This window comes from Salvelinus sp. IW2-2015, linkage group LG23, assembly GCF_002910315.2.
Source record: "Salvelinus sp. IW2-2015 linkage group LG23, ASM291031v2, whole genome shotgun sequence".
Classification (NCBI taxonomy): Eukaryota; Metazoa; Chordata; class Actinopteri; order Salmoniformes; family Salmonidae; genus Salvelinus; species Salvelinus sp. IW2-2015.
In genome coordinates, this window is record NC_036863.1 from 37,159,325 (window position 1) to 37,184,384 (window position 25,060).

The 25,060-nt window shown below is 41.5% G+C and overlaps 2 protein-coding genes across 3 annotated transcripts; one reads left to right on the forward strand and one right to left on the reverse strand.

Annotated features, from left to right (window-relative positions):
- Positions 1 to 2,349: 2,349 nt before the first annotated feature.
- tmem179bb (transmembrane protein 179Bb) lies at positions 2,350 to 9,380 on the reverse strand. The gene is made up of 5 exons (XM_023968778.1): positions 9,227 to 9,380; positions 3,896 to 4,086; positions 3,661 to 3,798; positions 3,445 to 3,523; positions 2,350 to 3,279 (listed from the first exon to the last, which is right to left on the reverse strand). Exons 1-5 carry the CDS (start codon positions 9,320 to 9,322, stop codon positions 3,145 to 3,147), a joined length of 639 nt encoding a protein of 212 aa, XP_023824546.1. The 5' UTR covers positions 9,323 to 9,380; the 3' UTR covers positions 2,350 to 3,144.
- Positions 9,381 to 17,293: 7,913 nt separating this feature from the next.
- Positions 17,294 to 22,595, forward strand: LOC111950241 (amino acid transporter heavy chain SLC3A2). Of its 2 annotated transcripts, none has more exons than XM_023967660.2 (9): positions 17,294 to 17,380; positions 18,965 to 19,208; positions 19,293 to 19,483; positions 20,145 to 20,318; positions 20,433 to 20,527; positions 20,636 to 20,775; positions 21,029 to 21,344; positions 21,474 to 21,536; positions 21,669 to 22,595. In XM_023967660.2, the coding sequence occupies exons 2-9, from the start codon at positions 18,991 to 18,993 to the stop codon at positions 22,014 to 22,016; spliced, it is 1,545 nt and encodes a 514-aa protein (XP_023823428.1). In that variant the 5' UTR covers positions 17,294 to 17,380; positions 18,965 to 18,990; the 3' UTR covers positions 22,017 to 22,595. The 2 variants fall into 2 exon arrangements, with proteins under 2 accessions (XP_023823428.1, XP_023823429.1); XM_023967661.2 differs by having other exon boundaries at positions 18,970 to 19,208.
- The last annotated feature ends 2,465 nt before the right edge of the window (positions 22,596 to 25,060 follow it).

A 25,060-nucleotide genomic window follows, 5' to 3' on the forward strand; every position in this document is an offset into this window, starting at 1 on the left:
TTAAGTGCACAATTGTCCCATTTTATGCTTTTAAGATTATCTCTTTAATAAATAAAAAATCCCTCTCGGCAATTTGCCCTTCGCCACAATTCAAAAGGGGTTTTCCCATGTCTCAGTTCTGCCCACTGTTGTAATTATACATCATGATCAAGTATGGATTTAATGCAGTAGAGTACATCCTCACACTAACACTCCCACTACCCCTCGCTCAGCTGATGCCATTAGGAGCACCATATGTGATCGATGCTCGGAAGGCTTGGGACCAGAGCCTAAAACTGAGCATGCTAAAACACACTTCTATACATCAGCATACATACATAGCCAGTAGGTGCACAAATTATTCAGCACAATAATAACAATAAAGCGATAAATGGTCTTGAATGTGGACCGACATTTCAAAGAATGGCCATGTAAACATTTACAAGTATGAAGATATTGACAGGGTCGAGGACAGAGGTACCGAACAACTAAATGTGTTGGGTGACTCAACTCAATCCCATCAACACTCTAAAACCACACCTTATCTTGAAAAGAGTCCTGTGTGTATTCATTCTGCTGTATCTAATGTGTTACCAGTACAAATTCCAATAGTTGTTGATGAACATGATGATGATGATGGTGGTACAGAAGCGCACTAATAAAGTAAGTCTGGATATATCTACATGTTCTGATAACTGATAGTAATGCTCTCTATATTAACTGAGAATCACAGTGCAATCTTTTTTAAACTACCGGTGTAAATGGGAAATAACATCTCCCTCTAGTGACAAGTACAGTAACTGTTTGAAATAGCATCAGGTCTACCGTTACTGTTGTTGTAACCAGTATTGTTGTACCTACATATTGTAACCAGATTTATATATCTTTTTTAAAGAATTAGAAGTGTTGGTTTTGGTTCTCACTACATCCATGCATGACTGTCTGCATGCAAGCAAAGCAACCAATCTCATTTCATTTGGCTCCTACTCTCCCTCCCTCCGACCCTAAGCTCGTTTTAAAGGGCTAAGCACCCGTTACATTTCATATGACAAATGAGAGTCTGCACATCAGCTGCGTGGGAATCTACCAGTAATTGGTAAGTATAGGTTCAAACCATTCAGGTGAAGAGGAGAGAAGAAACTGCTGCAGCACATGTTCCTTTTTTCAGATGGGACCATTTCACACTGGTAAGTGGCCCTTCCAAGTTTATAGACATACATTCAGTATTATGAGTTTGTATAAATCAGAGCAAAGTGTTTCAACTCTGAAAGCAAAACGTGGTACTATGCAGTTGTGCAATAACTTTGGTAACCACAATGTAATTATGCAGGTAGTTACAATTACATATGTTTTATTGTCACATGCAACGTATTATCCAGAAATGACTTTGGCTTCACTTATGACGCCAAATGTAAAACTGTCCTTTTGGGGTTGAAAAGGTGTCTGAGTGTTTGAAATGTGTTAGCTGACGTTACTAGCACTGGGGAGAGATAAGCTACACAGTAAGCTACCTGCAGACGTCTCATGGGCTGATGAATCAGACTGATGCTGCTGTCATGAACATTTCAGTGTTTATAGCTATTTAGTGGTTTTAAGATAGTGTTGAATCACTAGGCTACACCTCAGTGCAAATCCAAGTAGGATGTTTTATGCTCTACTTTGGTTGTTGCCAGATCAGTGTGTGTGTATCCTCAGTGATTTTTCCTTCAATATTTGACTTTACCCCAGCCCGTACAGTGTCTCAGGAGCAGGTGAATTCCGTTTTAAACAACATGTAGAGCCTGTTGGCAGAGGCAACGCGGCCAAGGGCCGAGTGCCATGAGCAGAGCACACAGTTGGCCCTAGTGATAGCTCAGCAGAGGGGGGAGGGCCTGGGTCAGCAGATAGAAACAGCAAAGCTAGACATGTTTAACAAACGCAGGCAGCTGGAGCAGCTCCTGGACACCAAGGCCGCCATTGAAGCAAAAGAAAGACAAGCTTGCAAACTCAGCAAGCAACTGTAAGAGATTGAGAGAAAGAGAGAGTGAAGAAGAGGGCAGAGAGGAGAGGGGAGGATTGGTGGTGAGAGGAGGGACAGAATGTGGCAGTGGTTGGGAATGGAGACTTATTGTAGTTAATGCCATTTATAAACTGGGTGGGTCGAGCCCTGATTGGCTGATAGCCGTCTTATATCAGTCCGTATACCACGAGTATGACAAAACATTTATTTTATGTGTCAGTGGTTGGGAATGGAGACTTACTGTAGTTAATGCCATTTATAAAGGTTGTGATGGAGTGAATCTGGAACAATATATTATTTTTTTTGCAAACCTTTTTCTCATAAAATGTTCCCATGGTAACTCATATTCAGTACTAGAAAATAACTAGTAACAATGTAACTGTACTTCATTAATAATGACTTCATAATCAATAAAGATTTGAGCAATGACAGAGATTTTGTTCTGACAAAAACACATGAAAAACACAGGAAATGTTTGACTTTCACAGCTGTTACATCAATCAGTATACATTGAGCAGGTCATTTTACCTAACAGGAAGTGACTGAATTGTGTAACTAATTGGTTAAACTGATAAGTATACAAAAATGGAAGAAGTTATCTCCAATGTTAATTGTACTATTCCAAAGGGAAAACACATTGTAGTTAGGGCGCACCATTCCTGGCCTAAATTAGATGTTGTAATGCCTTTAATGTCAGTACTGAGTGGCTTTATCAAAAGGAATCTTATTTAGTAAAAGTACTTATCCAAATGACAGAGTTGGGGCCAATTCAGCCTAATTAAGTAAAATGTGTATGGTAGGCTATTTCATACTGCAGTGGAATCTAATTACATTATCAATAATTGAGTACATCCGGTTTTATAACCCACTGTTATCCCTGTCTTGAGCTTGGGACAAAACTAGGTTGTTGCATGCAGCGACCTGGATGCAAGGACACATTGGTCGTGTTTCCCTGCTCAGAACGTTGCATGCGTCAACTAATGGTTGTGTGCCACGTCATCAACTGTGCCGTTGGGCACCAGATTACTATAACATGCTAAAACATATGGTTAGCTGATACGTAAAATACCTATGTAGAAGTTGTAAGATCTGGCATGCGTCAGCAACGTCTGAGCAGAGGAACACAACCATTATGGTACCCATCTGGCTTGGTGTGGTCGGTGGGGTCAGACAGGACGGTGGAACAAGGGCTCTGTTTCAGACACGCTCCATTCTGACCTTGAGCCTAACCCCTGACGTTTCTGGACAAACACCACCACCACGATCTGCACCCAGAAGAAGAAGTTCACCCACACAGACTTCTGGGAAAGACAAAAGAAGAGTGCAGAGATGAAGAATAAAATACATGGGTTTAAATAACAATGACAACACATGATCTGTGGTTTTGAAGCAGCTTGTGGTCTGATAAGGCAATAACGTTTTGATGTGTTCGTTAATATTATGATATGCACAGTGTCAGGACAGACCTCTGCATTATACAATCCCGTGTAGAACTGATTTCCATTGTAGGGACTGACCCAGGTTTTATTCTCGGCTTCTTCACAACTGAAATGAAAGAAGTCCTCCAAATTAACAAGAACGTCATACAATATTTCACATTTCACATACGGTATGCGAAACAAGAGGGCACTGAGCAAAGAGGTGATACGGGAGAAGACAGGAAAAAAAGGCCGCCATCTCACCTGGTTATGGAGGGCACGTTGTGGAGGGCAGACAGACAGAGGCGGTCCCTGCCGATCCTCAGGGTACACCCTGACACCGCCAGGAAAAACAATATCTTCATACACACCCCCAGAGTCACATTCAGCCACAGTCTTTCCCTGGGGATGCAGGACAGGAAGTAAAGAAAGTCCACAACAAATCAAATCATTTCTACTTTACTGCCACACTACTAGGCATGGAAAGTCTGTCTCTCACCTCTTGATCTCCTCTTCCACACAGCTGGTGTAGATCCAGTAGAGGGTGAGGCAGAAGCAGTAGATGGCCACAGACACAGAGATGGCTGACACAAAGTAGCAGAGGGAGGGATGGCTGGGGTTCTCCAGGATCAGGCCAGATGTGTTGTACTCAACAGTCCCATAAAGAATGCACTGCCCTGTAAAGTGGCCCTGCATGACACAATACAGATGCATTCAGTATAACTATACCATTTATCCTACAGTATGCAATTGAAATTATACCTCTAAGGGATCGGTGTCCCCCCCGCAGGACGGTTGAGCTAACGTAGGCTAATGTGATTAGCATGAGGTTGTAAGTAACAAAAACAATTCCCAGGATATAGACATATCTGACATGGGCAGAAAGCTTAATTATTGGTAATCTAACTGCACTGTCCAATTTACAGTAGCTATTACAGTGAAAGAATACCATGTTATTGTTTGAGGAGAGTGCACAATTATGAACTTGAAAATGCAATAATAAACCAATTAGGCACATTTGGGCAGTCTTACAACATTATGAACAGATGTGTAATAGTTCATTGATCAGTCTAAAACTTTGCACATACACTGCTGCCATCTAGTGGCCAAACTCTAAATTGTGCCAGGGCTAGAATAATACATTATGGCCTTTCTCTTACATTTCAAAGATGATGGTACAACAACAAAAAACGCATGTCATTTTTCTTTGTATTATCTTTTACCAGATCTAATGTGTTATATTCTCCTACATTAATTTCACATTTCCACAAACTTCAAAATGTTTCCTTTCAAATGGTATGAAGAATATGCATATCCTTGCTTCACGTCCTGAGCTACAGGCAGTTAGATTTGGGCATGTCATTTTAGGCAAAAATTTGAGAAAAAAAAGGTTGGATCCTTAAGATGTTTTAATGCACTGTACACAACCTATAACACTGGAAAGTATCTTCACTGGACATTAACAGCAAGAGAGCTTGGTCAGCCATGGCGAGATACACATGCTCTCAAATTAACGTCCCTTAATAGGCAGGGAAACAGAGTGAGGTCTGTCACACACAGACCTCACTGTGTTTCCTGGCCTGGGTAGGGATGCACAGGAGAGCTAAATTCAACTTGGAGAGGAATGCTTGAGAAATTCCATTCATCCATTCATGTGCACAAATGTATAGTTATATTCTTTTAGGACATTAGATGATGATTATATGGTTCCATTGGGCCATGTGAAACAGTCAGGAGGACTCTGAATGTAGAACTCATGTTGAATTTTCCTGTCTCTCAACACATTTCATTTCAAAGTCATTGCCATCTGTATGAAAGTCCCACATGAAAAAATACTATAGTATACTTTAGTATTACTATATTTATATATAGTAATATATATATATAATATATATCGTCTCAGGCCTAATAACACCCGTGCCAATATATCCTTCAAACACCGGCTTCTCAGGCATTATCACTTAACTATAGTATCCACTGTAGTGTTTTTGCAAACTTTACTGTAGTATTTCACTGTCATGTTTTTGTTTTATTATCATTTTAATAATATTTTTGGGGGAGGGGGCTTTCTCCTTGAAGAATCTTACTGAACAACATTAAAATAGCAAATTGTTCATAACCAGTATTTAGGTAGGACTGTGGTCTGCGCAGTTAGGTTCAGCAATTCTGCTCTTTTCTATAACCTGTAGGGAACACAATATATGGTATATACTTGGCATGTAGGTTTTTCAGTCATGAGTGGCACAAATTGTGATATGGGGGGATGGGGAATGGGCAGGACATACGCAAATGATATCTTGTTGAAGTCGGAAGTATACATACACTTAGGTTGGAGTTGTTAAAACTCGTTTTTCAACCACTCCACAAGTTTCTTGTTAACAAACTATAGTTTTGGCAAGTCGGTTAGGACATCTACTGTGTCCATGACACGAGTAATTTTTCCAACAATTGTTTACAGACAGGTTATTTAACTTATAATTCACTGTATCACAATTCCAGTGGGCCAGAGGTTTACGTACACTAAGTTGATTGTGCCTTTAAACAGCTTGGAAAATTTCATAAAATGATGTCATGGCTTTAGAAGCTTCTGATAGGCTAATTGACATCATTTAAGTCAATTGAAGGTGGATGTATTTCAAGGCCTACCTTCAAACTCAGTGCCTCATTGCTTGACATCATGGTAAAATCAAAAGAAAAGACATCAGATTTTCTTTTTTAGACCACCACAAGTCTGGTTCATCCTTGGGAGCAATTTCCAAATGCCTGAAGGTACCACGTTCATCTGTACAAACAATAGTACGCAAGTATAAACACCATGGGACCACGCATCCGTCATACCACTCAGGAAGGAGACGCGTTCTGTCTCCTAGAGATTAACGTACTGTCACGGCCGTCAAAAGGTGGAGACCAAGGCGCAGCGTGGTATGCGCACATTCTTCTTTATTATAAGAATGAACACTGAACAAAACTAACAAAATGAACCGTGTAGCTATACAAAATGAGTGCTGAACAGGCAACTACACATAGACAAGAACCCACAAACACAAAAGGGAAAATGGCTACCTAAATATGATCCCCATTTAGAGACAACGATAAACAGCTGGCTCTGATTGGCAACCATATCAGGCCACCATAAACTTACACATCACCTAAACCTACATACCCTAGACTTACAAAAACCCTAGACAATACAAAACTAGCATACCCACCCTAGTCACACCCTGACCTAACCAAAAWAATAAAGAAAACATAGAWAACWAARGYSRRGGCGKGACAMMMCCCCCCCCCCCCCCCCMMCCCAAAGATGCGGACTCCCGACCGCAAACCTGAACTTATAGGGGTACCGAGCTGGGGACACGCACCTCAGGGCGAGTGCGGAGAGGAGGCACAGGACGTACTGGACTGTGGAGAAACACTAGAGATCTAGAGCGTATAGCTGGCACAATGCGTCCTGGCTGGATGCTCACTTGAGCCCGGCAAGTGCGAAGAGCTGGAATAGAGCGCACCGGGGCTATGAATGCGAACTGGAGACACTGTGCGCATCACTGCGTAACACGGTGTCTGACCAGTCACACGCTCCCAAGCACGCTCGCTCTGCAGCTCTCTCCATGCTCTCCGGAATCGTGCGTCGAACTCCTCATCCGACTCCCTGACTGGCTCTATGTGCCCCCCCAAAAAAACTTGTTGGGGTTTCTGTGGCCTACCTCGTTGGCATTTCTCCTCATAATATCGCCGTTCCGCTTTAGCTGCCTCTATTTCCTCCCTCGGAAGGCGATACTCCCCAGCCTGCGTCCAGGGTCCTGCTCCGTCCAAAATCTCCTCCCAGGTCCATTCCTCCTAAACATGCTGCTTGGTCCTTTTGTGGTGGGTTCTTCTGTCACTGCCGTCAAAAGGTGGAGACCAAGGTGCAGCGTAGTATGCGTACATTCTTCTTTATTATAAGAATGAACACTGAACAAAACTAAGAAAATAACAAAATGAACCGTGAAGCAAAACAAAATAAGTGCTGAACAGGCACATAGACAAGAACCCACGAACACAAAAGGGAAAATGGCTACCTAAATATGATCCCCAATCAGAGACAACGATAAACAGCTGCATCCGGTTGGGAACCATATCAGGCCACCATAAACCTACACATCACCTAGACCTACATACCCTAGACTTACAAAAACCCTAGACAATACAAACTAGCATACCCACCCTAGTCACACCCTGACCTAACCAAAATAATAAAGAAAACATAGATAACTAAGGTCAGGGCGTGACACGTACTTTGGTGTGAAAAGTGCAAATCAATCCCAGAACAACAGCAAAGGACCTTGTGAAGATGCTGGAGGAAACAGGTACAAAAGTATCTATATCCACAGTAAAACGAGTATGGACATAACCTGTAAAACGAGTATGGACATAACCTGAAAGGCCGCTCAGCAAGGAAGAAGCCACTGCTCCAAAACCGCCTTAAAAAAGCCAGACTACTGTTTGCAACTGCACATGGGGTCAAAGATCGTACTTTTTGGAGAAATGTCCTCTGGTCTGATGAAACAAAAATAGAAATGATTGGCCATAATGACCATTGTTATGTTTGGAGGAAAAAGGGGGAGGCTTGCAAGCCGAAGAATACCATCCCAACCGTGAAGCACGGGGGTGGCAGCATCATGTTGTGGGGGTGCTTTGCTGCAGGAGGGACTGGTGCACTTCACAAAATAGATGGCATCATGAGGAAGGACAATTAGGAAGGACAATCTGTCAGGAGGAATGGGCCAAAATTCACCCAATTTATTGTGGGAAGCATGTGGAAGGCTACCCAAAACTTTTGACCCAAGTTAAACAATTTAAAGGCAATGCTACCAAATACTAATTGAGTGTATGTACACTTCTGACCCACTGGGAATGTGACGAAAGAAATAAATAAAAGCTGAAATAAATAATTCTCTCTACTATTATTCTGACATTTCACATTCTTAAAGTAAAGTGGTGATCCTAACTGACCAAAGACAGGGAATGTTCACTGGGATTAAATGTCAGGAATTGTGAAAAACTGAGTTTAAATGTATTTAGCTAAGGTGTATGTAAACTTCCGACTTCAACTGTATATGAGCATATCGATACAGTGTGTAGTATATTTTTCTACAGTATACTACAAAATTCTGTAGTAAGCACTACACAATCGAGGGATACTCCAGTGTGCAGTAGAGTATTCTACAGTATACTACAGTTTACTACAGAATACTACAGAATTCTATATTAAGTACTATAGTATTATATAGTAAACTGTAGTATTTTTATGTGGAATGGTAGCCTAATCTATTGCAAAGTCACTGCATGCAACAATTTTGCATTTCGGTGAAGTCCACTAAGACATTGTATAAGCCTGTAGGCCTAGCGAAGAGTCATCAATGATATTCACTTACTTCACATGATTATCTCTGCTGATTTCATTTATTTTCTCATTATAGGCTATCCCCCATGTTTTGGGATGTGTTACACATTCCGAGATAAAAGCAGGAAAAAACATAATATAGGAGAAAGTTTCTTGAAAGTCTGATAAAAATCTTCCATAACAGATGTAGCATCTAAAGGTTTGACCCATCGTTGAGAGGACGATAAAAACATATCCAATGTATGTTCTACATCTAGCAGCCTACCAATAGCCTAGTGTCGGTTTGAGGGTGACAGCAGACAGTAGCCTAGGCTATGTGTGGAAATGTTGTCAATACATTTCCGTTGATAMATTTTTTTACACAAGGGATAAAATTAGTTCTCAAGTTTAGAATGTATCATAGGCGGTTGAAAGTTCCCGACATTTCAAACGTTAATGCATTCGTACCTGGGTGATTGTCAGAGAAGCAGCGGACATTATTCCACAGATGAAACAGCCTGCGTAAAGTACGAGCTCCAAAACGTGCAGCCACGGCAACACCATCACGAACACCTCTGCAAAGCCATCCTATCAGACCCATTGAGGACACCCTAGCACCCGGACAACGCACTCCGTTCCAAGCGTGTTAAATTGTGCGTAAAGGTCTACAATGGAGACACTCTTAACTGTGAGCTCTGACTTTTTTTTTGTAACAATGTACCCATTCAAGCGTTTTCTTCATTATAAACCGCAATTGAATGTGGCCAAGGAATGCAATGCATTTATTAGAATTGGTTGATTGTAAGATTGGGATGGAATGCTTTATGACTATCTAACAATGTTGTTGTCTTACTAGATGTGAGTCCCGACTCCCGAGGACTCCACCAGGATTCCCTATAACCATAATCCAGTTTAGAATTCCATGCACAGAAATGCAAAGCCAATTTTTGCCTCTTGTATTGTTCTCCTCTGAGAGACTGGAAATGTGTGTGTGTGTGTGTGTGTGTGTGTGTGTGTGTGTGTGTGTGTGTGTGTGTGTGTGTGTGTGTGTGTGTGTGTGTGTGTGTGTGTGTGTGTGTGTGTGCGCGCATCATCAGCAGTAGCTGTCGTCTGTCTCTGGCGGTTTGAGATTAATTTGTAAGTATTCCAGAGTGATGACAGAACATTTGTCAGCAGAACACTTTTCTTTGCTGATTTGCTAAATGAAACTGTTGTTTAACTACGGTTGTAAACTACTAATTTTAATCCCAATAATGTTTTCTTCAATAAAAATATATATAAACACCTTAACCTCATACAAATGTTCTGTTTTCCACAATGTAGCCTAAACCTGAGCGACCGGGAGGTGGATGTCTCAGACATTCAATATCCGCTGGGTACCACAATAATGAAAGGAACAAATAACAGGAGATCAAATCAAAGCCCCTGCTTAGATGAGCATCACTGGGGGTTTAGTGGGTTGGTGGGTGAGTTTATGGGCTTTGATACTGTAAAGACTTCCCACTGGGCACACCACGTCGTTTCAACTTGGAAATGTGGTTAATTTTTGGTTGAAACTGTTGATCGCTGAGATTTCAACCTTTATTCACCCACTCAAAAATACAGCCAGAAGTTTGTTGAATTCCCAATGTGACACTATGGAAAAACAATGCCTGATTTTTGATTTAGTTTTCATCTAAATGTTTTATCACTGCACTTTCAACCATTTAAAATCACAACAAAGTTAAAATGGGAATACAATATCAAATATTTTGTATTGATAGAAAAACGTAATGTGTTATCACTGTGCTTCATCTAACAGCACAACCATATGACCTGGATTGTAGTTGACATTACATTAAATATATAAAGTGCAAGTGATCAATGCTGTTTGAGATTCTGCACAGATATTTATACTGTGAAGATCTCCACAGACTTGCAACCTTTGCATGCTATCTTGGACATGCACGCTTTCTATGATTACATAATATGGCTTTTTTAGTGACAGTAACATCAAAATGTGGCCTATGAGTTACTAATTTTAAGGTTAAATATAAACCAGGGGCGAAACTTTCACTGGGGACGGGGGGACATATCACCCCCACCTTCTGAAATTGCATTTTTGTCCCCCCCAGTTTTATCATTGGAATGTGATACAAAACGAGGAGTGGACGCCGCCGAGCGGTCGGGTAGGCTGTTTGGAGTGTTTATCCGACCGGATAAAAATAAAAATAATTATGTCCCCCCCCACTTCTAAAACCAAAGTTGTGCCCCTGATAAAAACGTTTACATTAGTTTGTAAGATAGCCTTAACTTTAGGCTATTTACTATAATACAGAAGTAACATTGAATTCTGTTAGGTTGACAAAGCAACTAAATATCATAATTTAAAGGAGATGTATCTAATGTTTGGATAGTTTCATCTGAGCCGCTGGCTTAATCCTATTCTTTAACTTGTATTTTTGGTTTAGTTGGAGACGTGAATCCAACATATAATTTCTTATCTTGTCGACAAGTTAATAGGCTATTTACTGTATTGCAAAAGTGATATTGAATTGTGCTTGGTTGTCAACATAACCAAATGTCAACATTTGAAGGAGATGTATATTTGTGCCACTGACTTAGTCTGATTTCAATTCCAGTTTGTCTTCAAATTAATAATTGATATGTTGGATTCATTTCTCCATTTCAACCAAAAAATCTAAGTTAAAGAATGGGACTAAATGAAATCAGATTTTAAATGCACTTTAAATCGAGTTTGATTTGATTTCGTCCTATTATTTAACATTTTCAAATTTTTGTTTGAAATGGAGACATGAATCCAATATATTCAATATCAATTTGAAAATGTAATTTGACATGAACCAAAGCTTGAAATCCTAGACCTACAGTGCATTCAGACCCCTTGACTTTTTCCACATTTTGTTACGTTACAGTCTTATTCTAAAATTGATTAAAATATCATTTTTTTGCTCATCAATCTACACACAATACCCCATAATGACAAAACAAGAACAGATTTTTGGAAATTTTKGSAAATTTATTGCAAAAGTATTAAAAATTAAACAAATATCACATTTACATAAGTATTCAGACCTTTTACTCAGCACTTTGTTGAAGCATCTTTGGCAGTGATTACATCCTCGGGTCTTCTTGGGTATGACGCTACAAGCTTGGCACACCTGTATTTTCTGAGTTTCTCCCATTCTTCTCTGCAGATCCTCTCAAGCTCTGTCAGGTTGGATGGGGAGCGTCGCTGCACAGCTATTGTCAGGTCTCTCCAGAGATGTTAGATCGGGTTCAAGTCCGGGCTCTGGCTGTGCCACTCAAGGACATTAAGAAACTTGTCCCGAAGCCACTCCTGCGTTGTCTTGGCTGTGTGCTTAGGGTCGTTGTTCTGTTGGAAGGGGAGCTTTCGACCCCGTGTGAGGCCCTGAGTGCTTTGGATCAGGTTTTTAATCAAGGATATCTCTGTACTTTGCTCCATTCATTTTTCCCTCAATCCTGACTAGTCTCCCAGTCCCAGCCGCTGAAAAACATCCCCACAGCATGATGCTGCCACCACCATGCGTCACCGTAGGGATGGTGCCTGGTTTCCTCCAGACGTGACGCTTGGCATTCAGGCCAAATGAGTTCAATCTCAGTTTCATCAGACCAGAGAATCTTGTTTCTCATGGTCTGAGAGTCCTTTAGGTGCCTTCTGGCAAACCCCAAGCGGGCTGTCATGTACCTTTACTGAGGAGTGGCTTCCGTCTGGCCACTCTACCATAAAGGCCTGATTGGTGGAGTGCTGCAGAGATGGTTGTCCTTTTGGAAGGTTCTCCCATCTCCAAATAGGAACTCTGGAGCTCTGTCAGAGTGCCCATCGGGTTATTGGTCACCTCCCTGACCAAGGCCCTTCTCCCCCGATTGCTCAGTTTGGCCGGGCAGCCAGCTCTAGGAAGAGTCTTCCAAACTTCTTCCATTTAAGAATGATGGAGGCCACTGTGTTCTTGGGGACCTTCAATGCTGCAGAAATGTTTTGGTACCCTTCCCCAGATCTGTGCCTCAACACAATTCTGTCTCGGAGATCTACAATTCCTTCAACCTTACAGCTTGGTTTTTGCTCTGACATGCACTGTCAACTGTGGGACCTTATATAGACAGGTTTGTGCCTTTCCAAATCATGTCCAATCAATTGAATTTACCACAAGTGAACTCCAATCAAGTTGTAGAAACCTCTCAAGGATGATCAATGGAAACAGGAAGCACCTGAGCTCAATTCTGAGTCTCATAGCAAAGGGTCTGAATACTTATGTAAATAAGGCATTTCTGTTTTTTATTTCTAAAAACCTGTTTTTGCTTTGTCATTATGGAGTATATTGAATCAACTTTAGAATAAGGCTGTAACGTAACAAAATGTGGAAAGAATCAAGGGGTCTGAATACTTTCCGAATGCCCTGTATATGTATTGTCTATTTTTAGTTGAACCCTGGGTTGAATTGAAACAATAGCTGTTGATGACTTCGCAAATGCTACAGTATTGTAACGACCCTGGATTTATAAGCGCGGATATCGCCTCTGCCGCACGAGCATGCTTTTGCGGCACAGTCGATAGCGCGCTGGACTTCGGGCTAGAAGGTCGAGGGATCGAGACCTGCTCTCTGCTGTTTCATTACAGTATATTCACCTCATTTTCACCGGAAATATGGGCGGGTTTTGTTTAGTTTCTTTTGTGGGGGACTTCCGGTTAAGCATTTCCGGCCAATAGTTCACAGTGATATTCAACAACTTCTTTCTGACAATGTCTCCCCAACCCGTGATTAACCCCTTCATTGCAGGCATGCCACTGGTAATGCTCATGACATGTCTAACTAGCTAAATTATTGAATGTCAAAGTGTTTAATGTTCTTTTACCTAACCAAGACCAGTAGGCTGTCTGTGTATTTTACTTTGTTAAACTTGTGGTCTCTCTTATGATTTCTTTACAGATGCAGACAACTGTGGTGATGCAGTCTAATCTGAGTGTGCCAATGCCACCACAGCGTACAGATGCTGATACTCAATGGGAGTTTCCAGCATTGACTGATCACCGCTACGTGTCAAGAAAACCAGTCAACAAGCCCACCTGCCACAAACAAACCCAATGTGGTGGTGCAGAGCCATTGACCCACACCATCCAGAATAACGACACTAGCTCAGTGTTGTATACTGGCCTAACTCTCAGTGTTTTCTTTGACCATGTAGCATTTCTGCAGAAATTCTACACAGCTAACTTCAGGGTGATCTTGCTGAATGCTTTGCTGTGTCCCAGGGAGTAGTGAGCAGAATCCTACTGGATTGACACAATAGAGGAGCACAAGGATCTACATTCCATGGCTGCCGAGGGAGACGATCCAGAACACAGTGCTTCAGTGCTTCAAAGATATGTTGTTTGCCCCTCTTCCCTAACAGGGTTGTCACCAGTTAACACAGCCACAAAGTCAAAATGGTCCATATTGTAAAAATGAGCTTTAAGGTTAGGGTTAGGCATAAGGTTAGACGTGTAGTTAAGGTTAGGGTTAGGTTTAAAATCTAAAGAGAAATTGTAGAAATAGGGTTTAGCCATAATTATGACTTTGAGACCACATAGTCTGTTCCATAACTGAAGGGGTTTGACAGAAAACGCTCCGCCCGCCTGCCTCAAGGTACAGTAAGCAGACTGGCTCCTTGGGAGCGTAGCACCCTCACTGGGTTGTATAGAATGAGCATGTCTGTCAGAGTAGAGGGGGCAAGGCCATGCAGTGCTTTAAAAGTTAGGAGTAAGATCTTAAAATCAGACCGATACTTTACCGGCAGCCAGTGTAGTGTAGGGTTTTGCTGTTGTTTGTGACTTTGAGCATTCTGTAACGATTCAGTCCTGTCAAGATGGATAAATGCAGGTTAAAATGACTGAAAAAAACATGTTTTAGCTCAAGGGAGAAGCATTTCACTCAATCCAAAGCCTTTAACACCTCTTTGGATTTGATCACAGTTGGCCTACTTCCGTTAAATGTAATTACAGGTCTGATCAATCAGCATAGTCAAATTCATATGATCAGACCATTGATCATACTTCCATTGTTCTCTACTGACACAGCGGAGCAGAGCACATTGTGTCCTTAGACCCACCCTTCTCTCAGACGCTTCATGAAAACATGTTGATTTCACATTCAGTGTATGTTTTTAGGGAGGACCCTAAAGAACACAATGTGCTCTGCTCCGCTGTGGTTACATGACACCTGACACCCGACACCCACCAGCCTCCGCCCTTCAGAAGGAGGGACATGGGCTCATGGAGAGACTGCATTTTGTAGAGTGTTTTCCTGTACTGTATCAAACTATAACGCTGGCGGAAAGTATTAGATGCACTAATCGGTAACCTAACTGGTTGATGACGTAAACACACATGTAAGATCCCAAATGTGCCCCCCTTTTCAAGTCTTCATCATGTTCTACTCTCGTTTCCCCCCACCTAGAATGTCCAATGGATGTACTGCAAATTAAAATGAGTCAAAGACTCCTATACAACCTCTGACTTCAACAGTTTCACTGCATTAGTGACCCCCATCACTGAACTCTAATCTTGGGTTGTAACCAGACATCTCTCTATAATAACATACAGTATGCCATTTAGCAGACACTTTCATCCAAAGCAATTTACAATAACATGTGAATGCATTTTTACATATGGGTGGTCCTGGGAATTGAACCAACAATCCTAGTTTTGCAAGTGCCATGCTCTACCAACTGAGCCAGACAGGATCACATAGTTTGTGAGGAGATTACATGATGGGTCTTGTGGATTGGACAGAACTGTATCAAGATAGAAAGAGATGCAGTAACTTGATCACTATCTGTATCATTACCATATATAGGCCTTTAATTCATTCACCTGGTGTTTTCTTCATCTCTTCTTAAGGTCTTTCAAAAGTAAAGATGTTGTAATCAAGATTGTTTATTTAAAAAAAAAATAGACTTTGAGCAGTTCTGGACAGGTTCTGATTGACATTTTTGTGTACAGAACACTCTGTGGACAGCGCAACCTTAATTGCTGTACACCGTGAAATTGCTGGTTGTCCCCTTCAGATTCCGCCTCCACTCCCAATGGTCTCACTAGTTAACACAGCCACAAAGTCACAGGTCCAGTTATTCCCCCACTTTTGTAGAATAGGGAAAATAAATCAGTAACACTTAATTTTAAGTGGTTCTTATTAATTAAATATGTAATTACACTAACAAGTATTGTAGTTAATTGTAATAACTCATAGTTACACTGTAATAACAACATGTAACTAGTGGTAATTGCAGTCTAATTGCCCATTTGTAACAAGCATTTCTTGTTGCACCTCTAATTAGACTGCAATTACCACCAGATACATGTTGTTTTTAGTGTGCAACTATGAGTTATTACAATTAACTACAATACTTGTTACAGTGTAATTACATATGTAAGCACACTGTAATAATGACCCTTTAAAATGAAGTGTTACCAAAAAAATCATACATCATATTTTTCTCATATTTGTACTGTGTATTTGACCTTGTGTCCTCAATAGTGATTACACCTCAGCAATGTATAACTCTAAAATAAAAATACCAGAAAGGTGATATTTTAATCTTTCTGGCAGTATAAGCATTACTAGGTATTGTTTATGGCCCTCTCATGATGAATAATTACTTTTGTGTATGTCTATATAGGCAGAAATCTACATGACTTTACATTTAACAGGTTTAGTTATTCTAATCATTGCTTTGACTTGAGGATGTGGATCAATATAAATAAATAGCCTATTACCAGAATGTTCTTGAGAACAACACAAACAATTCCAATGAGTCTGGAGTTGAAAAAAATGGAAAGACGGATTATGAACACAGGAGATTTTTGCAGCAATTTAGGAATAAGCTTTTTCTTGGTCAAAGGTTGAGAGCTTTATTTGCTTGGATGTTTTAGACTATTGGTACAGTAGCCTACTATCCTCAATCAGTCACTAATTTCAGTATATCAAAGTGCCAATATCTACATTTGAACACAATCGTATATTTTCCATAAACTACAATTTCTGTCTTTTGCAGATGTTTTCTAGCAGGATGGATGGACGGAAAATATAACCAGACAATATCACAGAAATATAATTCGTTTTATTAAAGAGGAGATCACTAGGCCTATAATATTATTCACCATTTGACAGTTCTATCCTCCTTCGTTATTCCAAATATAGAGCACCGAGATCTATTTCCCACAAGTTGTTTGTGTCATTTCTTGTCAACTCATGAAAACATGATGGGGGACGCACGTCTGGCCAATGGCGGACCGCTTAAGGTGGACTTTTTCAAACGCAAACATCCGAATTGCCAAACCATGAAATGCATATCGATTTGTCTCAAATGGTCCACTGTCCAATTTATCGAATTTGTGTTATGTCAGCATGTGCTGAAGTTAAAGATTACATTGATCACACTCATAATTGATCAATCTGCAATTTGTGATGTCGGCACTTCCTTAAAACTGGGCGGTCGTAAAACTACTGCGGGTACGCTGCTACATAAAGAGCCCTTCACGGATGCTGTAGATCAGAATTTTCTTCAGCAACGAGGTAAATCTGTGCTCGCACTGAAAAATATACGACCAGTTTTCTTGACCAGGTAATGATGGGTTGCTTATTACGTTCATGTGAATGTAGATTGGGTTTTGTAGACTAGGTTAAATAAAGGTTAAATAAAATAAAAAATGTATCCTAAAGTGAGGGTTATTTTCCTGAGGCCTACTTTGACTGTTTGTCTCATAGCCTGCCCTACATAGATATGACATCATTGGTTTGTCCAGTGACTGAAAATTATTTGGATTTTATGCAGGCATATTTCAACTATATCACTATATCATTTAAATATAGTGTTAAGTTTTTACTTATGTAGTGACAATAAAAAATTAAATGTATATATTTTATGGCACTTTGCCTGTTCTGTTTTCTGCTTGGTGCATGTGTGCCTCATGCGTTCACTAGAATTAAACTAGACCAATCCGGTTTAACGCACGCTAGACTATAAGCCCGCTATATCCTAATGTTTCAAAGGATGTTGTCTACCGTAACAATTTTACCGACGAGCCATTGAATGAGGATGTTGGGCTACATTTTATCTCGTTGAATTGGTGGCAATTGCTTTAACAATTGCCGATGATCAAGCCAACAATTAGCCTATTGCGCGATGGGAATGTAACCCCTTTTGCCACCCTGGCTCAGATCCGATATATTAGCCTTTCAATTATGTCACAATATTAAACACAGTTATACTGTAATTACCATATTTGCCTCAGTGTTTTGTTGTAAGATGATGCAATGTTTCATACAATTGCCATTCTATAAGACCATCGTTTGTGCATGACACATGGTTTCTTTCCTCTGCTCAGACGTTGCATGCATCAAACAATGGTTGAATGCCACGTAATTGATCGACCGATCGCTACTGACCCGTTCCCAGTACACGACACGCTGACGTCAGGGACAGATGCGCGTGACTCTTGGCTGCAGTAACAAAGCCCTCTGCGCCCATTCAACATAGAAGTAATAAAAACGTAAATCTAGGCTAACAAAATATTTTTGGGGGTTCTCATACCCTTACAATTATGTTTTGATTCTTGCTTTAATTAACGTACGCTTTTTCTGCTGGCGTTCCACGATATAAATCCCCCATGTTCCACTAGCGGTTCTGGGGGGGGGTTGTGACAACAATTTTGGACCCCCTTATGGCCCCCCTAAATGTGGAATATGAAATCATTTTTACATAACTCATTTTTGCTATCTTTCTTTTTTTACATCCATTATTAGACAGTGGCAATGCGGAACACTAATTTAACCCACACATTTTCTAGAGGGACGGCTTTAGGCGGAACAGTATCGTACCACATGCAAAACGATATGACAACAATAACGTCTAATGTAACTGGCCCCTCTAACCGTACAACTGGCCCCAGCTTGCTCCCCCCCCAGTTGAAATGGTCTAGAACCGCCACTGCCGTGTTCTGCTACTAACTTGCGCACATCGCCCTCGTGACACTATGTTTGCAAACACAAAGTGGTCTATAACATGTGGTTCACAGACACTTAAAATACCAATCCAGGCGGTGTACGATCTGGCATGCGTTAGCAACGCCTGGGCAGAGGAACATGCCCAATGTAACACACAACTGTTCCCGGCAGCAATTATACTGTTATCTTTCTTTTTATGAAGAAAAGCTCACCTTAACCAACGTCACAATGACTAAGGGCACAGAGGTGGACATGAAGGATGTGGAGTTGAATGAGATGGACCAGGAGAAGCGGCCAATAACTGGCGGTGCAGGGAACGGAGATGCCGGTTCTCCCACCAGCACGGAGAAGAACGGCAGCATTAAAGTGAAAATCCCTGAGGAGATTGAGACTAAATTTACCGGTCTATCCAAAGAGGAACTCCTCAGAGTTGCTGGAACACCTGCGTAAGCAACATCAAGACCTGGAATAGACTGTAGCTCAATAGAACATATAGGTTAATTGCATTACTAATAATCTCTCTCCTAAAGGTGGGTCCGTACGCGATGGGCCCTTCTGATTCTGTTCTGGCTGGGCTGGCTGGGGATGCTGGTTGGCGCTGTGGCCATCATTGTTCAAGCACCTCGCTGCAAAGACCTTCCTGCCATGAACTGGTGGAATTATGGACCTCTGTACCAAATTGGAGATGTGCAAGCTTTCAGCGAGACCCAGAATCTGAAGGGTAAGAGTCACTGAAAGGGGTGACGATGAATACAGATTTGTGGTGAAACCCACTAGGTCACAGCCAGCTTATATTAAGTAGTACTTTGAGTATATTGAACCACATAGACTGGGTGGGATTACTGAGTGAAGTTCTGGGGACACTGAAATTGGGTCTGGCGCGGTGTTGACAGGGAGTAGCAGTTCATGTGACTAGACATGATATTTTAAAATACATATGCTTTAGCACTTCCAAGTGTGTGCCATAGGAGTATTGAAGTCAGATTTATTGCAAATGAACAAGTTTCCCACTTCCGTGACTCCACTCTGGGGGATGTGGATCTGCTGAACCAGCAGAATCCAGTTTCTTCTCCTGTTCCTTCGCTACACCCTCAATGACTGGTTTGGCAGGTTTCTTGTTTGAGGGTATTAGTCACACTAGGAACTGGGCAACACAATGTGTTGGTGGGAGCAGAGCTATTACCCACCAGTTGGCAGTTACTATTCACTTGACAGGGCTTTATAGAAAATGAGATATTTACATAAAGGTGACAATGAACAGTATAATGTTTTTTACAAATGAGATTTAAAATCCATATTGAAGGTGGTGCTCTCCCTAATTCAGTAGCGTGTTAATTATACATGAATGGACACTTAGTAAGCAGTTTTCTAATGTGTAACAGGTGTGGAGGAGAAGCTTGACAGTTTGAGCCAGCTGAAGGTGAAGGGACTTGTTGTTGGGCCCATCCATGTTGCCCCCGCAGACGACCCTGTCAGCCTGAACTTTGAGGAGGTCTCCTCTGATGCTGGCAATCTGGAACAGTTCAAAGGCCTCGTTATAGCTGCGCACAAGAAGAGTGAGTATAGTGTCTATATTTATACCACCATTTAATTTGTTGCCTGCTGAAACTGATGAATTGGTTGGTCAGTTGAATTTCAGATGGACTAACTCTCTCGCCCCTTTCTGACAGGCATCAATGTGATCCTGGATCTGACTCCCAACTATCTGGGAAGTGGACCATGGTTCTCTAACGTCAGTGTCACCAACGTTGCTGAGAGACTCAAGGTAAGCGTTCGGAGCATCTCTTCTCGGTGAACTCATTAAATCCAGTCACTCAGTCCCAACAATGTATTTGAGTGTATCTATCTAATAATATGTGAACCCTCTGTCCAGTCTGCCCTGGTGTTCTGGCTGAACCAAGGTGTGGATGGGATCCAGCTGTCTGGTGTAGAGCGCGTGGCCAGCATAGTTCCGTCTCTTTGGGCTGACATTCGAGCCATTGTCCAGAATGGGACTGCGGAAGGAAAGAGAAGGTAAGTACATGTCCACAATTATGTACATCACTCAACTGGGCCTCTGAGTAGATTGTTATGCATGTGAGCCCCCTGGTGGTTTAGTGAAGGTATTGTTTGGGAACTTGTGCCCTCTAGTGGTGTAAACTGCACTGACTGCTGCCAAGAAGAAAGCTGATACTGGATCTTAATTCTATTACATTGGGAACATTGTGTGACTTGTGTAGATAACATTCATTGAGTAAAGGCAAGCATTTTTTTCTTTCTTGCTCAGGATTCTGATTGGAGTGACTGCGAAGACCTCTGCTGTTGACGTCTCTGAACTGCTGAACTCCACTGGGGTGGACCTACTCCTATCCGGGGCCCTCCGGTCTAAGACCATGACCGCTTTAGATCGTGCTCAGACTGTCCAGCAGCTGCTTTCCTCCCACAACCAGACCCAGCTAGCCTGGAACATTGGGGACAGGAAGGAGGGTCACCTGGCCACACTGGTGGGCCCAGACATGGTCAACTTCAACCAGATGCTCTTGCTCACACTGCCCGGAACCCCAGTGTTCAACTATGGGGATGAGATAGCCCTGGCTGATGAGGTGAGCAGGGGGTTTCCGCAACTAATGTATCACAAAACAAATAACAGCTATAGCCTTGGAGAAATGAGTCCCACTTTTTAAAAGGATATATTGTCTTGATATTTATTGGTGTTAATTGTTCTATAACAGTATACAAAGTCCCCTAAGATGCTGTGGGATTCCCTGGAGGATGAGACAAATGGAACTGCTACGGTAAGTGAGATGCTAATGCATATACATTCTGTTTGTATAAAAATACATATGCACATTACATTCATTCAGATTTTAAAAAATACAACTGTTGGCAAAGCAATGACATGAATGTTTAATTCTTATCACCCACAGAAAGAGAAAGAACAGAGGCTCGCCTGCCGTTCCTTCTTCAAGACACTGAGTGACCTGCGTGGGAGAGAGCGTTCCCTGCAGCATGGGGACTACATTCCCCTTTTCAACTCCACCTCTGCCCTGGCCTACCTCCGCCAGTGGGACCAGAGTGGGCGCTACATCGCTGCCTTCAACTGGGGCAGCGACGTGGTGACCCTTCAGCTGGCCCACCCTGACCGGCCTGCTCAGGCTGTGGTCCAGGTGAGCACAGACAAGGCCAACCTGGCCCCCGACAGTGCTGTGGGGCTCTCTGCACTGGAGTTGGGCCCGGGACAGGCTGTCCTGCTACAGTTCCCCTACATAGCCTAGAGAGGGGGGAGATCCCAGCACCATCTGTATGTGGGCATTGATGTTAAAGTAGTTGTCTCTCTGTGGTGACCATTTTAATATCACTTATGATTTTTTTTTTTTAGGGCATTCTGTTACTTTTTTATGTCTGAAAAATAGTTACTGTCACACTGGTACTAGTCAAATGGTCAGAATTTTAGCTTAGAAAATAGTAACTGCTGTGAATTATGTATTCCATAATATGGTGTTGGTCTGACATGCAAATGTCCTCATTGCAAGCACCAGTCAAGCCTCAACAACAATCTGTCTATCTTGCTGTTACTGAAAATACATTCCAGATTGAATTGACCATTTTAAAATGTGTTTTATTGGCCATTTTTAAAGTTTATTTTGGGGGGGGGGGGCTTGGTTCGTACCTTATTGAAATGTTGTAATTGTGTTCAAAAGTAATGCTCCTTTCTCACGTTTCAAGAATTCTCTGATTGCTTTTGCAGCTGAGGGAAGTGTAAAACACATCAAAGGTGGAGGGGCTGAAACTCTTTCCTCATACTAAATTGGCATGATAAACAGGGAAATAAATAAAACTGAATACAACCTTTACTAGTCTGTTTTATTTAGGCTAGCAATGTTGTGTGAAAATTAGACCTTAAAGCTAGCCCTCGATTCAGACTTCCATCCAGGACCAGGTGCACTTGAACGTCTCTTGGCATCTTTATTTATAGATACGCATGGGGAGAGCTCTGTCTCACCTGACTATTCTAACACTTACTGAGCATTTATATGGCAACCCTGGGGGAGACACCTCTATAGATGGACACAGTGACTCTTGCTGTTTGCCTCCACAGAAGTGGATTATGAGATGGTTGTGATTCAACATATATGCCTTCAAGAGTATAAATGTGCAATCTATTTGTTGATCAGTCTAGGATGGAAAAGCCTCTGTGGGAGGAACATAGGAACAATCAATGATGACGTTCAAGCCATACGACTGCTATTGGCCTAGTTGATTTTAGATTTCCATCAGAGGGGGGGAAAGGTTATCCTTCGTACACTAAGTGTAATGGTTCTAAATTTAGCTGATTGACACAAGGTCACAAAAACCTACACTAGTGATGTGTGGTTGCTTTTCTTAGTGTATAAACCACTTCACCTCTTGTATCACAAACCCTCATTCAGATTTTCTAAAACACTAGCAAACTATCGCTTACTATAAATGTGGGTTCACAATGGCCTCCGAGAGACTATTCTGGGTTTTCATGGTGTGGACTAGTGAAAATCATTTTAAAAATGTATACAGTACCAGTCAAAAGTTTGGACACATCTACTCACTCCAGGGTTTTCCTTTCTTTTTTACTATTTTCTACCTTGTAGATTAATAGTGAAGACATCAAAATGAAAACACTTATGGAATCATGTAGTAACCAAAGTGTTAAATAAAAGATCTGAGATTCTTCAAACTAGCCACCCTTTGCCTTGACAGCTTTGCACACTCTTGGCATTCTCTCAACCAACTACATGAGGTAGTTGCCTGGAATGCATTTCAATTAACAGGTGTGCTTTGTTAAAAGTTAATTTGTGGAATTTCTTTCAATGTGTTTGAGACAATCAGTTGTGATAAGGTAGGGGTGGTATACAGACGATTGCCCTATTTGGTAAAAGACCAAGTCCATATTATGGCAAGAACAGCTCAAATAAACAAAGAGAAACGACAGTCCATCATTACTTTAAGACATGAAGTTCAGTCAAACCGGAAAATGTCAGGAACTTTGAAAGTTTCAAGTGCAGTTGCAAAAATCATGAAGCGCTATGATGAAACTGTCTCATGAGGACCGCCACAGGAAAGGAAGACCCAGAGTTACCTCTGCTGCAGAAGATAAGTTCATTCGTTTCCAGTCTCAGAAATTCCAGACCAAATAAATGCTTCAGTTCAAGTAACAGACACATCTCAACATCAACTGTTCAGAGGAGACTGCGTGAATCAGGCCTTCATGGTCGATTTGCTGCAAAGAAACCACTACTAGGACACCAATAAGAAGAGACTTGCTTGGGCCAAGAAACACAAGCAATGGACATTAGACCGGTGGAAATAAGTCCTTTGATCTGATGAGTCCAAATTTGAGGTTTTTGGTTCCAACCACCGTGTCTTTGTGAGACACAGAGTAGGTGAACGGATGATCTCCGCATGTGTGGTTCCCACTGTAAAGCATGGAGGAGGAGGTGTTATGGTATTGGGGTGCTTTGCTGGTGACACTGATTTATTTAGAATTCAAGGCACACTTAACCTGCATGACTACCACAGCATTTTGCAGCGATACATCCCATCTGGTTTGCGCTTAGTGGGATTATCATTTGTTTTTCAACAGGACAATGACCCAAAACACACCTCCAGGCTTTGTAAGGGCTATTTGACTAAGAAGGAGAGGGATGGAGTGCTGCATCAGATGACCTGGCCTCTACAATCACCTGACCTCAACCCAATTGAGATGGTTGGGGATGAGTTGAACCGCAGAGTGAAGGAAAAGTAGCCAACAAATGCTCAGCATATGTGAGAACTCCTTCAAGACTGTTGGAAAAGCATTCCAGGTGAAGCTGGTTGAGAGAATGTCAAGAGTGTGCAAAGCTGTCATCAAGGCAAAATGTGGCTACTTTGAATAATTTCAAATATAAAATATATTTTGATTTGTTTAACACTTTTTTGGTTACTACATGATTCCATGTGTTATTTCATAGTTTTGATGTCTTCACTATTATTCTACAATGTAGAAAATAGTAAAAATAAAGAAAAACCGTTTAGGTGTTTCCAAACTTTTGACTGGTGCTGTATATATATATTATTTTGAAGGAATGTCTTATACAAGCACAACACATATCTCATAATGGTTGTAGTTGTCATGTATGGATGAGTGATGGAAATGGGTGTGTTTAAGGGAGAATGCATCAGGGCCTCTGTGATGACTGATGGGGATGAAAACCGAGAGCCTCGTCACTGACACCAGATCTGCTGCACACAATTTCGGCAGAGCGATGAGGACACCTTAACACGGAGAGAAACAATGAGATCTTAA